Genomic DNA, 14,966 nt, shown 5'->3' with positions numbered 1-14,966 from the left:
CATTTGATCATTCTCAATAAATCAATAACACTTTAAACTGTTCTCTTAAATGTAGAAAAGTTTGTTTTTTTGTGTTTGTTTTTTTTTTTTAATATCTAACCTCATCATCTTGCCATGGCAAGTTTCTTTCATCACTATTGGTTAGACCTTCTTCCTCACTCCCTTAAAAAGGAAAGCAATGAATCATAACTTAGGAGAGAGCCCCTGGGATGGGGCTACAGAATAATCTTGGAGATCTAAGCTTGCACATAGGTGAAGAATAAATAGGACTAAGCAGCAGGAACTTTTCTTTAAGGAATCTCTTTCCCTTTGGGTTAGGGAGCCTGGCCACAGTAAGATCTCAGTTCCACCTCTATACAAAGCATTATATAGAATATAACTTCTGGCAGAAACTGAAAATTGGAATTTCAGTTTGCTGTTGTTCTAATTAGAGTCCCAACTCTTCTTCACACAATAAAGTACTATCTAGTCCATTCACGGTAAGGCTGACTATCATGCAGTCAAGTTTTGATTTTTCGGGGCTGAAGAATAGAATCCTTAATAAGAGAGAGACACACAAACACAAAGGATCTAGGCATAAAGCCTATAGACTTTAAGTGTAGGAGTGATTGCTAAACATCATGTTTTCAAGTAATAATTGAGCTCATGATCATGTTATAAAAATTAGAGAAAAAAAACACATGATAAGAAGTTTACATTAAGGGCTAGAGATTGCTTAGTGGTTAAAGCACTTGCCTGCAAAGCCAAAGGACCCAGGTTTGATTCCCCAGGACCCACATAAACCAGAAGCACAAAGTGGCTCATGTGTCTGGAGTTTGTGTGGTAGCTGGAGGTCCTAAGGTGCTCATTTTCTCCCTCCCCGTCTGCCTCTTTGTCTCTGTGTGTGTGTCTCTCTCTCTCTCAAATAAATAAATGAAAAATATTTTTTAAAGTTTATATTAGGACCCCATAAAGATAATTTCCTTATGTTCCCAATAACTTATTTCCACGTAGACAGTTTCATCTTCTTCAGTCTTCATTGAAAGATCAAGCGGCATGAAAACGCATGATGCACAAACACATTCTAATACTGGTGAGCGAACTGCTCACAGTGAAGGAAAACGAGCCCAACAGCTGGGACCAGGGAAGAAAGGATGCGGGGTGAGGGGTCCCCAGGAGGTGTGCCAGGCAATGTGCTGGCCCAGAGTCCTCAAGGGCCCATGCTTTAGAGTCCAGCATCAAATAACTAAGGTACAGTTAAGGCAACACCCCCGATTACCCTCAAGGTATGCCTTTCAGTCAAGATATGCCAAGAAGCCAACCACTGTCTTATTTTCCTCCTGGCTAACTTTCTTGCAAGCGGTGACTAAGCCTGTTTTGGAAAAAAAAAGGACTGGAACAAGAGGACAGTTTAGGAAACCAAGGTCTGAAAACAAGGCGGTAACTCTTCAAACTTGGGAGGAAGTGGGCGAGTGGGCAACACAGAAGTTTAGATTTACTTAATTCTGAAAGCTCAAGTAAATGTGCTTTCAACACCGTTTGTACAATTTCTTCCTTTCTTAGCCTTTTTTTGGTTACTACAAAAGCCAAAAGCCATTATCGCCCTTTAGGTCACAGAACCCCAAACAAAGCCTGGATCACATGAAAGAAATGCAAATTCTTGGGTCATACCTCAGCGCTACTGACTCAGAAACTTGAGTGTGGGACCTTCAACCTGTGCCCACCTCAGCTCTCTGAGTGACTGAGGCACAGCCTGACAACCTTCAGACACAGCAAACATCCGAGGTGCAGAAGTCAGATTTCTAGAACAAATTACTGCTTAAATGTGCGTGCCACAGGGTGCAGGGCGGGGTCTCGTAAGCATGAGCTAACACAGAGAGGGGGCTCATGTACACGGCACATGGCTAGCTTCACCTCTATATTCAGACCCCACTAGTACACTTAGCAACCTCTGACAAGCAGTGCTTAAAGCGGGTACCTTCCAGATGTTTCAGGAGAGCTCTGCTGCTATTCCCATGGGCAGATATCAGAACGGTTTTCCCCTTTAGCACTTCAGGAGCAATCCTTTCATTCCAATAGGGAAGGAGTCTTTCCAGAACTTCCTTTAAGCTTTCTGAGCGGGGCAGCTGATCCAAGGCCACGTCACACACTTTATACCTGCGGTCATTGTAGATTTCATGGTAGTAGGGATGAGACTCGTCAATGGGAGGCGGGGTCACGTTGTAGCTCCTTCTCCAGACTTTCACTTGCTCTTCACCGTGATTCAAAGCCATTTTCTCCCGGTTGAGGCCAATCAAGGCTCCATAGTGACGCTCATTCAGACGCCAGGAGCTTTCCAGAGGCACCCACTCCTGCCCCAGCTCTTCCAGGATCAGCCAGGCTGTGTGAATGGACCGGTTAAGGACAGAGGTGAAGACAAGATCGAACTCAAAATTTAAGGCTTTGAGCTGTCTGCCACAGTTCCGAGCTTCCTCCAAGCCGTCACTGTTGAGTTTCTGATCCACCCAGCTGCAAAATCGGTTCTCTTTATTCCAAGCACCCTCTCCATGTCTTAATATGATAAGTTTGTACTTGGACATACTGGAGGCTGGACGTCCCTGGTGTTTCCAAAGGGGATAATTTCAAGAACAGCAAGATACCTAGGAGGAGAAGAAAAAGTACAAATTATATTCTGTATGTAGATGATTACTAGTAATGAAGGGCAGTTTTGTAACAGCCATTTCTAAAGCAAAATGAAATTTCTTGGAGCTGTTTTGATGTCAGACATCTATAGACATAGTCTCCGGATAATTACAGACAAGCTAGTTGACTTACATTTTCTGATAGATGGATAACGTGTTAACTGCATGACGTAAGAAAACAGAATACCTCATTGTGATGGCATGCTGTGTTTCTGCCCAACATAAAGACAGTTTGTGCCCACTACAGGCAGGATGTAACAGAATGAGTTATAAATGTCAAGGAAGACTAGTGGCTGACAAGTCCCATCTCCGAGTAGCTGGCTCTACACCAAAGGCATCCTTCTCATTTTGTCTTTTTAGAAATAATACTATGTGGTGTGGTGTGTGTGGGGTGTGGTGTGTACACACGTGCGTGCTGATGAGCCACCCTGTGTGCTCACCTGTGGCACCATGGGTAGAGCATCACCACTCACCTGCCTGTATTTCCTTGCAACACAGTCTCTTACTGTTTTTTTTGTTTGTCATTTGTGATCCCCAGGGATTCTCCAGGCCCCACTTCCCACAGGACTGGGGTTACAGACATGCATGGCCACGCTTAGCTATTTGGTGGGCTCCGGAGATATGAACTTGGGTGATCTCAGGACGCCCCTCAGGCCCTCATGCTTACCCAAGAAATGCACTTAACCACTGAGCAAGCCATCTCTCCAGCTCAGCACTTTGTCTTTCATGCTTTCCTAATCTTACATTATTATGGAAATCAACCACACATACGCAAATCCAATGTACACAAATCCAACGTACAGGAGGCACTCTGCACCACTCAAAGGTGACTGAAAGAGACATTAACAGCAGCCAGTGTAGTACTCACCTAAATAACTTTTCACCTGTCTCAAGACACAGCTACTGGCAGGAATAAATCCGGATGCAAAACAAGCTATCAAACGTAAGCAGCTAAGGGACACCGCCTGCAGAGACAGATTAGCAGAAGCACTCTGGGGGAGTCGGAGGAACCAAACTGATAAGGAGGTCCGGCGCTTCATGCCCAGCCCTGCAGAAACTATCCACAGCGGCCACCACCTGGCAGGCGAAGGCCCTCAGCAGCGGGCCAGGCAGCCCTACAGCGATGATGAACCACCTTACAAGGAAGCTGCTGCCCGCTCAGTGCGCCCACTCCGCCCCAAAGAGAACCTGAAGACCTAACTTCCTTTACTCCCCTTGCCACAGACGACAGTGGGTCACCAAGGCCACTGACGCTGCTCAGGTGACACGCTGGAGCTGCCCTCCTCCACCCAGGCGTTTTTCCACACTGGTGAGACAAGATTATATGAGCATCAAGGCCTGCCCTCTGCCATTCTTGGCAACTTCCAGTAACTGAAGATTTTCTGTGTCGCTTGAGCTGTGATTCACCCACAATTATATAACTATCAGTGGCAAATTTCACTGGAATCTGTGTCCGGTTTCTACCCTTCTGGAGTGATTCCTAGAGATTCAGAAGGGGAACTCATCAATAAAACAAGGACTCAGGAATAAAGAAAGAAAAGTGGTTTGCAAGGAGCTGAAAGGAGACAACAGGATTAAAATTTCCTTGCTCATCAAGCAGGAGGGTTGAAGTTTTGGCATGTGTGGAGCAGCAAAGTGCCAGGAGACCAGAAGAACCAGGCAGGGCCCGGGGCTCAGGCATCCCACGCGGCTGGGAACTTTCAGGAAGAGAGCATCGGCCTGGAGAAGCCTCAGGGTGACAGGAGGGAGATGAGAATGAGTCATCGGGGCAGCACTCTGCCAGGTGACTGCTTGTGACCACAAGCACAATAACCATGAGATTAATCAGGTATGAAAAATGTAGCAAACACACATCTTTTGCTTTGACAGACAGGAGGAAAACACAGAATAAGGTACCAAACTAACATGTCTAGCTCAGATCCCAAACTTCCTACTCTCCTCCCTGGTACTTAGCAACTGACTTCAGTTCAACTAACGCTGAATGTGCGCAGCAGAGTAGTTGAGGCTTAAAGCTAGCAACCTTTCTCACTCAGCATCTGCTGGAGTGAGTCTACCAAATGTCTACCAACAAACATGCTCTCACTCACCAGTCTGACTAAAAGCGCAAGTGGAGTCTGCAAACCCAAATACCTACAGTGGTATGCAGGCGTGTGTGGAAGGGGGCCATGGAATATGGCCAGTGGTGAGGCTAGCCATGAACTGCAAGGAATGTACGTGCCTGTCTGACAAAGGCAACTCTTGTGACGTAGATGGAACTTTCCTGTAACCCATGCTCTCTTTTCCCCACCACTGGGGGACTTGGGCTTTGTTCTGGAATCTAAGCTCACTGGGCTTCCCAGGAGCATTTCCAGTCATAACCTGTCCCTCCAGACCTAGTCATCTAAAGCAAGGGAGTGTAAGGGAAGCTCGGCTCATCACTGCCTGAGATGAACCTCAGGCACAAGCCAGGTTGAGCAGTATTCACCCCAACTTACACAGCATCTTACTAAAAATGCATTCCCCTCACCCCTAAATTAAAAACCATTCTTTTTCAAACGCCAAACTTTGTGTGTGTGTGTGTGTGTGTGTGTGTGTGTGTGTGTGTGTGTGTGTGTGGTTTTTGGCAAAGGCTCAACTCCCAAGTTGGGTCTTAGGATTGCTCTTTTAGCCCTCAACAGGAGTCACTGACACCTAACTTGGGCACTAATTTTAATCGGTAACTTACTTTATATCAAAAAAGGGCCGCACAGGTTACTGGATTATCATTCCCCAGTTTCTTCTTTATAAAACCATGGTCTGGTTTTAGAGAAAAAGTTTACTAAACAAAAGTACTCTTTATACAACTCTATCTCATCTTCATCTTCCTTTCCTCCCACACACTACTTGCTTGTGTGCCTTGTTTACTCCATGGAGAGGATTTCTCAATGATCAGCCAGTTCTTACAAAACCGAGACCCCTACTCTCTAATCCCTCTGAAGTGGACTGCTTCTATCAAAGGCCTCTAAGACCTTGGTGCTGTACTTCTTCCAGCTCTTTTACTTGTACACCCTGGTCCTGGGGCTCCACACTTCCTTACCCACCTAGGACATAGTGCACCCTGGTCCTGGGGCTCCACACTTTCTTACCCACATAAGACACAGTGCACCCTGGTCCTGGGGCTCCACACTTCCTTACCCACCTAGGACACAGTGCACCCTGGTCTTGGGGCTCCACACTTTCTTACCCACATAAGACACAGTGCACCCTGGTCCTGGGGCTCCACACTTCCTTACCCACCTAGGACACAGTGTACTCTGGTCCTGGGCTCCACACTTGCTTACTCACCTAGGACACAGTGCACCCTGGTCCTGGGGGTCCACACTTCCTTACCCACCTAGGACATAGTACAATGATGGTCAGACTCTATGTTATGTGCCTGGCAATGTGGAAAACCTTGATTGCTATCCTATGGAGTAAATTCCATGATTACCCACATTATACAGATGCAGCAACTTAGAAGAAATTAATTACCCCATGGTAATACATTCAAGAGGCAGGGCTGGAATTTGATCTTGGGTAGCTGGTCCTCAAAGCCAATGAATGCCTTGACCATTCTGCTTTTACCACACTACCAACCAAGGCTCTTAAATAGCCCAAGTTTTTTCACTACTTTAATTACATTGAAATGAACAATCCATTAATTGAAAGCCCTAAACATTCATCAGCCGCCTAGGTCCAGTCAATTCATTCATTCTTCAAACGTGTTGAAAATCCCACTGGGCATAGACAGTGCCTTCAAGAAGCCAGCAAGGAAGGGGACATGTGTGTCCATAAAGGTGAATGCCATTCATGCCATCAGAAGTCCTTCATTCATAAAGGAGAAAGGAAGGGAGAGATCTTTTCTCTCTTCACTAACATGACTTAAACTGGATTTGGGAAGATATTCACGATTTAGATTTATAGGAAAAGAAAAAGAATTAGCCTGAGGTGCCAATCAGGAAAAATTGCTTATTTAGAACGTAATTCTTTCAAACTGGATAGAGGTATAAGCAGGGCAAGTAGACATCTTGATTTACCTAATACAGCATTGTTCTGCTCATGTTTCCTTCCCCAACATAATTACTACTGGGACCCTTTCAACACTTAAGTGTCCCATTTGGAAAATTAGATGGTCAGCCTGAGTATAAGGTATAATCAGGAAGTAGAAGGAGACTAGTTTGGAAAGATAAAGGTAAACAGTGACCTGAGGAGGACTGTATGCCAAAGAGCACAATCTCATCTAGAAATATTGAGACCTAATTAAAGGCTTAATAGTATGCATTTGGGTGGATCAGGCAGCATTTACAGAGAGGTGTGAATGTTAGCGGTGAGATTTTGCAGTAATTCTGGTAACATAGTGAGGAACTGGACCAGGAAAATATCTGTTTAAAAGGGATGAGGAAAAACAAAACAAAACAAACAAAAAAAGGATGAGGGAGAGGAATGAGAAAAGCATTATAATTTACCTACAATGTTTTCTGTAAAAAAACGAATAGTAAGGTTTTTGTTTTTTTTTTGACTTTGTGGGCTATATGATCTCTGTCAGAAGAATGAACAATTGTGTAATTTTGCCATGATAGCCAAAAAGCAATATATAATGCCTCAGTAAATAAATGTGCTCGTGTTCCAACAAAATTTTGGTGGTACTGGAACCAAAATTTCACATTATTTACATATGCATGAAATACTGATATTATTGTATAAATGTCAGAAAGTTTATGTGTAAAAAAAAAATTTCACAGGGCTGCGGGGCGCTGGTGCGGCTCCACCATGTCGAAGGCGTCCTTTAAGATCACACTCACGTCGGACCCACGGACGCCCTACAAAGTACTCAGTGTTCCTGAAAGTACACCTTTTACAGCAGTCTTAATGTTTGCAGCAGAAGAATTTAAAGTTCCTGCAGCGACAAGTGCAATTATTACCAGTGATGGAATAGGAATAAATCCTGCTCAGACTGCTGGAAAAGTTTTCCTAAAGCACGGTTCAGAGCTATGAATTATTCCTACAGATCATGTTGGCAACTTGGAGCACAGTTACCGACCAGAATAAATATTGATGTTTGTTGTTGCTGTAAAATTGAAATCAGGTGTTTAAGATACTATGAAAATAACAAGAATCAAAGAAACAATGAACAGTGGCTCTTCTGTCCCTCGTTGTTCATACTTTTCATATGAAGTGGGAAGCCTCATGAACGGAAGGCACAACCTCCAGAGAAGGTGGTACAATTGATGACTGCTACCTCATCACAAGTGAGTTCACTTGTGGCAAATCGATTATCTGACTTGACTAATAATTCTTAGCCAGAACATTTGGAAAGTTAAAGTTCACTGTCGTATTTAAGTTAAAATATAAAAGGATTATGGGTCATGGATGACAACTGACTTGATATTATCTTACTTGCAAACTTGTACTTTGATTACTACATAATCTGATGACGTTAATAGACATTTCAGTGAAAAATCTTAGTTTTTTATTGTTTAGGGTTTTTTTTTTAAGTTTTGACCTTAATATATCCTATAAATTTTAATTTCTCATCATGAAGCCAAAAGGTGAATTTTTAGATCTATCCACTGTATCTATAAATAGTTTAACTGTGATCTTGCAAAATTCAGTATTTCTAATTGAATTGACAGAAGTAGAAACATCTTTTGTTGAGTTATGTATTCTTTTAATACCAACTTACATGGCAGAAATCCTCAAGAAACCATTTCTTGTGGATATTTTTGAACAGCGTTCAGAAAGAACGTTGTTGCAGAGGAGACCTGAAGTGTACGCGTGGCTTTGAGCAAAGCAGCCCTGACTGGACGTGCTGAAGAGCAGAACGCACTGAGGACCCGGCCTTTAAGGCAGCGTCCCTACTCGTCATCCTGTGGATAGGGAGCCAGGGGAGGGAAGATGGGAAAACCCAGATGGCCCGACTAGGACAAGAAAGCAAAGGACAGCAGTGACAAGGAACAGCACTGAGCTGCAGGAAAAGTCCACAGGCTGGGCAAACCCAAAAGAATCGGTTGTAGGACACCAAGAGGGAAGACAAAATACAGGGCATAGATTAAGTACCAGATGACAGAGAGGAAGCTATGTTATATGAGTGTGAACACTTCAGAAGTACCCTTGACGAAGGTCCAAAGAAAGATTCGTCCGTACAGAAAAAACCTTGATCTCTGCTGTCTTGAAGGATGAATTAAAGGCTCAGGACTCACAGCCGGGGCTTGAGCAGCTGCCTTTTCAGTAATGCGCTCCGGAGGCAAGGGGAAGGCAGGTTCTCACTAAATACTCACTACATTCATGGACAAAGCTCTAGGACCAAGTTTTACCTTGACATGTTTGAGTGTTACAGGGCCTCAGTTTATTTATAAGAAAATGTAACACACACAGCATTTGAAAGCTAAATTAATGGTTTAGGAAATTACTAGATATCGATCACAAATTATCAAAGCAGGGGGACCAGCTGATACAGATAATTCTATTTTTATAAAAATCTAGTACTTAGTGACCTGGCTCTTTATAAACTTAAGCCTCAGTTAAACAGAAGCGTCTGAATACTGTCTTTTAAGTTCTGGGCTTAATTGTAATTGTCTTCTTTCTCCTCTTATATCACAAGTCTGCCTGCTCTTTTTGTAATCTACTTAAGTGTCCTTTGCTATAAAGTGATATATTTAATACTTACTTGTTCGGTTTTGAAAATTAAATTGTAATGTTAAAAACATGTATTAAGCAACAGATGTTTTATTATTAAATGTGAAAATTATTAAATGTAAAAAAAAAAAATTCACAGCTTGAGAGCTGTACAAAAATAGGCAGTGCAGAACCCTGCCCAGATCCCTAGATCCCATATTCAGATCTACTGATTGCTTCAGCATTACTGTTTTTTCCCTCTACCTTTTCTAACCTTAGCTAAGCATCACATCAGAGGACAGTCCCAATGTTATTAAATCACCAGTTTTTATTCTTGGCCATAACTACAAAGTACTTTACACAATGGAATCTCATTCATAATTATTTTTACTCCCTATGGAAGACAACCCTGAGCATATCTAAATTAGTCTGAGGAGCTGACTTGCTTAATTGAATATTTAGGAATAGGTTCAAGATAGAGCCATCGGAAAAGTGATGCATCTTGTTAACCTCAGTCAAAATATAGCCTGTCATTTAGACACATTTGACTTCTTTGAGACGGCCTCCTAAGTTATATCATGGGGCTTCATACTGCAAGTGAATACATTCTTGCTAAGAAGCAGGTTCTATGCCATTGCCTTGGCAATAAAGAACCACACAGGTGATTGAAAGGACATACGTTGCCTGCTACTTACAAATCTCAAAAGACCTTTCACTGTATCACATACAGAAACTCCACCTAGATTATAAAGCAAAATATTCTTTTCATAAGTGCCACTATGAAATTAAAGCCATAGTTCAAGAAGCTCAGAGTTCATTTGGCATGGTGGGAACAGAGAGGGCTGACAGGGGAATGGTGCACATGTAAGGCCTTGTATTTACTGAAGCTACTTCTGAATTTCACGGCCTCCTAGTCCTGTCCTTTATCAGTCACACAATTTTACATACTCCCCCATTCCGTTTCCAAAGTAACATCCCTAGGTCTTTATTTCCTTCCTTCTTCAAGTGTTTGGAAATTGAGGTCTAAGACTTCACTATCACCACTCATGAAAACGTGAGCAAAGTGCAGGGTAAAGTCAAGCCTAAAACTTAGTCTTTCTTCCATTCCCAAAGAGCAAGAAATCTGAGCAATAATAGAACGTCAAGGGACATAAAATTGTGGACATGGGACCAGAATCACTTTGATCCAAAGCTTCCTCTTAAGTATTGGATATTTGATTCCACCCCACAAAGATGCTTTCCTCAGTGCAAATCCTCACTGTAAAGCTTTGAGCAACTTTTAAGCCCTGTAGCCCGAGGAATCTAACTTTACAGAAGGTGAGCTAGCTGTATTTGAGGACAGGGGAACAGTTCTCAAGGGCAATGAAATCTGGTACTTACTTCCTTAGAGCGCCAAGTGTCTTAAAATGCACCTTCTCCCTACCCCCCTAAAAAAGTTCAATATTAAATGCTGAAACGTGAAAGAACCTCAGAGGTTCTTAAGTCTTCCACCAGTCTATCACTTTCCTTAAAGCTTTCTGATAACTTCTCCATTTGCAGAGCATCTCTTTATCAGGAGATGCTATCATTCACAGGTCTTTTTCAGACCTACAATCCTCTCTTCAATCTCTAACCTGCCATCTGCTAACACCCCCTACTTATTGTCTATTACAAGAACCACAAACCATAGCAAGTAAGTCCCTAATCACACATGTGTAGTAATGATGTGAACTGCCTGGGCCTTAATGCTGGTTCTTGGCATCACCTCTGTGCACAACACCTACTCAAGATCCTTTCTATCTCTGACTACTTCCCTGGGGTGGTATCTTTGTTAATACAGACTGTGTCCACCAATTCCACAAGGGTCAAAGTAAAAAAAAAAAAAAAAAAAAAAAAAAAGAACATTTGGGCAGGAACCCAGCTCCGCTGCTTAAGGCCAGTCTGATCATGAATATATTAGACACTTTGGGTGTCAGGTTCCATGTCTGGGAACATGAGGAGAACAAAAGTATTATTCTCAAAGGACTGTTAGAAATAGTAAATTACAGTAAAGCACCAAAAAGTAAGACATAGAGTGGAGCACATCAAGACTGACATAGATCTCAGGCCCATCAAAGTGACCATACAGGTCTGAGGATATGAACCAGAACAACATCTGAGAATAAAGTAAATGAGGGGAGGGGTTACAGAGGAGATGTTTAAATAGGCTAGTACAAGGGAAAGGACAGTCAAATATGGGTGAAAGAGGGTGATGGGATAATAAAATATAGTCCTAGAAAGAAGCACACCAATTCTATTTAATATTCTACAACTCAAATGTGTTAACATGGTCAACACTTAATTTACAGCCTAAGGAGTACTTATCATATCTGTTGCAAAAAAAAGGTTTGGTTATTTATACTTCTTCTTCTTCAGGATGGGCTCATCAAATTTGTATCAGTCCTTTGGTCTCAACCTCACGAGTGCTGGGATTACAAGTGTGTGCCACCATGCCAGCTGTTATTACTCTCTCTCTCTCTCTTTTTTTTTTTCTTTTTGGTCCTGCTTTCTCATGTAAACATCTCCTCAATCATTCCAAGGATATTCAAGGAACCATTCAGTTCAAATTTCATGCAACCTGTTCTCCAGGCACCGGACACACAAAGATGACTTTATGGATTATTTCGAGTTATCAACCATTATTTTAAGTGAAACACCCTCTCAGTTATAACCAACTGTAGAAGGTAGGGAGGACAGGAGACTAAAAGATCTACCCAAACACCAACATGGTTGCAGTGGTAAGATGAGATTAAGGATGACATTTTCTGCTACATTAAACTTCTGTGCTCTCCAAATTTTCCACAGTGATCAGCTTGGTTCGATTCAGCTTAAGCATGGGCACAAAAGAGCATGCTCTTGAAACTGGAAACTTTTCTTTGATACAGAATTTAGAGCAATGAGATTTTACCCGTAGACTTAGAAATAGTCGATCAGTGTAACTTTTCAACAGAACTTAACAAGGACATGGGTCTCAGAAATAGCCGCTTCTCCTTTTCGAAAGAGGAGAAAAAAGAAGACTGCTGAGATGATTTGCTTAAAAATCACACAAACAAAACTAAAACTGTGTGTAGTGATGCCTGCTTATAATCCCAGCATGCGAGCAAGTGGAGGCAGTTAAGATCAGAAGTTCAGGTCATGGGGGCTACACAGCAAGTTCAAGATCAGTCTGGGCTAGAGACCTTGTCTCTAAGTGAAGGAATTGAGTAACTAGACAGGTAAGACAGAGAGGAACAACCTCAGAACTAAAATCAAAGTGTCTTCACTTCCGACTCACAACTCCTCTAACATCTAAAACCCACGATGTATGAGGTGCTATAAGGAAGACAAAGATGGGTAAGAAGCCAGTCCCTGAACACAGGTCAAACAGTTTTACAATTAAAGACACACCGGCCTGAGTTCCGCGTTTATATTACAGAGATCCTCAATTAACTATTGGTTAAAGGTGACACCTGTTTTTTTTTCTTTCTTTCTTTCTTTTTCTTTCAAACCCACATTCAATCAATTAACATTCCAGGGCTACAAATCCTCCATAATTTGGAAGGGAGGAGAATGAAAGCTAAGTTGGCTAGGAACCCCTGATCCTTCAAAGTCCGCCTATGAATGAATCTGACTTCAGCCACACCGTTTCTTCTCACCTGCAGTTGGCGTCACGCCGCGGGGCTTCTCCGAAACTGTGATTTGGCTCCAGGGAGACCAGTGGATCCACCTACCTCCTTGTCCTTTCAAATTCGAGGTGTTTCTCGCCCTCCCTCGCCCCCATCAGCTCAGACTCGTAGGGTCAGGAACTGCCATCGCGCCCCACACGGTGCGGAGCCCGCTTCCTCGCAGGGCACGAACGTTACCGGTGGGCACGCTCTGCCATGCCACCCCGCGCCCGGGCCGTGCAGGGGGCAAGAGCTCAGCTTGGACGTCTCTCTCCTTGCCGCCAAGACACCCGGGGTCAGGGGACACGACTGTGCTGGGCCTGCAAGAGGGGTGGGGTGCGGTGGACCCCGAGGGGAGACCCCGGGAGCGAAACCCCGGTGGGTCGCCGAGGAGGGAGGGGATGGAGCAGCTTTATTCCCACCGAACGCTAAAAAGACTGGGGGACCGGGGAGGGGGTGGGGTGCGCGGGCACAGCAAAAAGCCCTCTCCCTCTAAATACATATCAACAGCGAGCCACTCACCTGCGATGAAGCCGCCAGCAGCAGCAGCAGCAACAGCCTAGGACGATGCATCCCTACCGGCGGCATCGACGCTCTTTTTCTAGTCCCCGAAGCCAGAAAAGGCAGGTCCTACGGCGCTGCCTATTGGAAGCTCGAGCTGTCACTCACCCACCGCCCCGCCTTGCGCGGCCGGGACGCGCCCCCCCACCCCCAGAGGCCTTTTCCGTTTCCCAAACCCCCTCGGGTAAGAAGGCGAGTTTTGATTGGCGTACTAAGGAGAAGAACGGGCGCCTGGGCCAATAAGGACACGAGTGGGCGGGCTTTGTCGTGGAGGTCGAGAAATAAACCGAAGAGCGTCGCCCGGGCGTTGGAAAACAACAACAACTAGAAAAAACACCCAGAGCCTGGGAAGATGCCCAACGGACGGCTTGGGGTTCTAGAAAGAGTCGTACGGGGAACACCTGCCCGCGGGGAGCGATGTCGGCGGAATCTTGGAAGGGGTGAGGTGACTCGGGGGAGGTTTGGGGGTTCACACCCGGGAATCAAGCCGGCCCGCACACCAGCACCCACGATTAACCAACGGAGATGAAAGCAAAAAAAAAATAAAAAATCCTTCACAGTACCCTGTTATGGGAAGCACAAAACCTTTATTTTTCTGCTTCTCTACGGACTTGCTTAAGGCAATGCTCCCGTTTTTAGAGGCGGAAGGCCAGCCGGTGAGCGGACTGCCCTAAAGAGCTTCTAGAAGGAAGACGGGGACGGCAGGGCGGATTTGGTGCACTTGGCCCGGCACGATTTCTGGAAAGGGAAGCCCATGGAAACGGTGGCTGGTCACTGGAAGCCTGGCGCCAGGCCTGGAGGCTTCCAAAGCTGACTGGAACTGCCTGCATGCATTTCAGACTTTGGGGGTGTCTGAGGAACACGAGGACCGGCAAGTCCGCCTGACCACATAGGAAATTCCCCTTCCCCGCTTCTTGATTTCTAGAAGCCTCTTTGCCTTGTTGGTTGGTGTCTCAGTTTTTCCTGTTTCATCTCCATAGCAACTCCAGGAGGTTTGAGGCCAGCTAGCGTGTTCTCAGAATAATGGTACATACATTTGAAAAGATGACAGATAATCTTAGCACCTTTTTTTTGTAACTTCTGTGACACGGTGTGAGTCGCTCTCAGAAAGACTTTAATTGTAGCAAGTTGTATATTTCACTTATCCTCCTTTAAGGCATAATTTCTCCCAGGTTCTCATCAGACCTCTGGCCTCCAAGAGGACACGATGCAAAGTCTGGGAGCCCTCAGCAGATGATAGGCCCTATCCAGTGAGGGTTGATTTTTTTTTCTTTTTTTGAGGTCGGTTTCACTCTAGCCCAAGCTGACCAGGAGTTCACTGTGTAGTCTCAGGGTGGCCTCGAACTCACAGTAGTCCTCCCACCTCTGCCTCCCAAGTGCTGGAATTAAAGGCCTGTGCCGCCACACCGGGCTCTGGATTTTTAATTTGCACAAGGTTTAACTACAGTTCAAGTCAGAAGTAGCTTGAGAG

At 44.3% G+C, this 14,966-nt stretch overlaps 2 protein-coding genes across 2 annotated transcripts in view; one reads left to right on the top strand and one right to left on the bottom strand.

The window, feature by feature from the left end:
* Positions 1-13,569, bottom strand: part of Bpgm (bisphosphoglycerate mutase) — a 28,484-nt gene extending 14,915 nt beyond the window's left edge. Inside the window, exons 1-2 of the mRNA XM_004661194.2 lie at positions 13,457-13,569; positions 1,958-2,618 (exon numbers count right to left, since the gene is read on the bottom strand). Of these exons, the coding sequence (XP_004661251.1) occupies positions 1,958-2,558 (601 nt within the window). The 5' untranslated portion in view covers positions 2,559-2,618; positions 13,457-13,569. The remainder of the gene's footprint in view (positions 1-1,957; positions 2,619-13,456) is intronic.
* Positions 7,428-7,652, top strand: LOC123464023 (ubiquitin-fold modifier 1-like). The gene has a single exon (XM_045160396.1). It carries the CDS (start codon positions 7,428-7,430, stop codon positions 7,650-7,652), a length of 225 nt encoding a protein of 74 aa, XP_045016331.1.
* Positions 13,570-14,966: the final 1,397 nt, after the last annotated feature.

Source organism: Jaculus jaculus, chromosome 10 (assembly GCF_020740685.1).
Source record: "Jaculus jaculus isolate mJacJac1 chromosome 10, mJacJac1.mat.Y.cur, whole genome shotgun sequence".
NCBI lineage: Eukaryota > Metazoa > Chordata > Mammalia > Rodentia > Dipodidae > Jaculus > Jaculus jaculus.
This window is presented reverse-complemented; position numbering and strand designations above follow the sequence as displayed.

Bases quoted from the DNA above. Each gene is read 5' to 3' on its own strand.
- LOC123464023 (XM_045160396.1), top strand. From the start codon at position 7,428: ATGTCGAAGGCGTCCTTTAAGATCACACTCACGTCGGACCCACGGACG.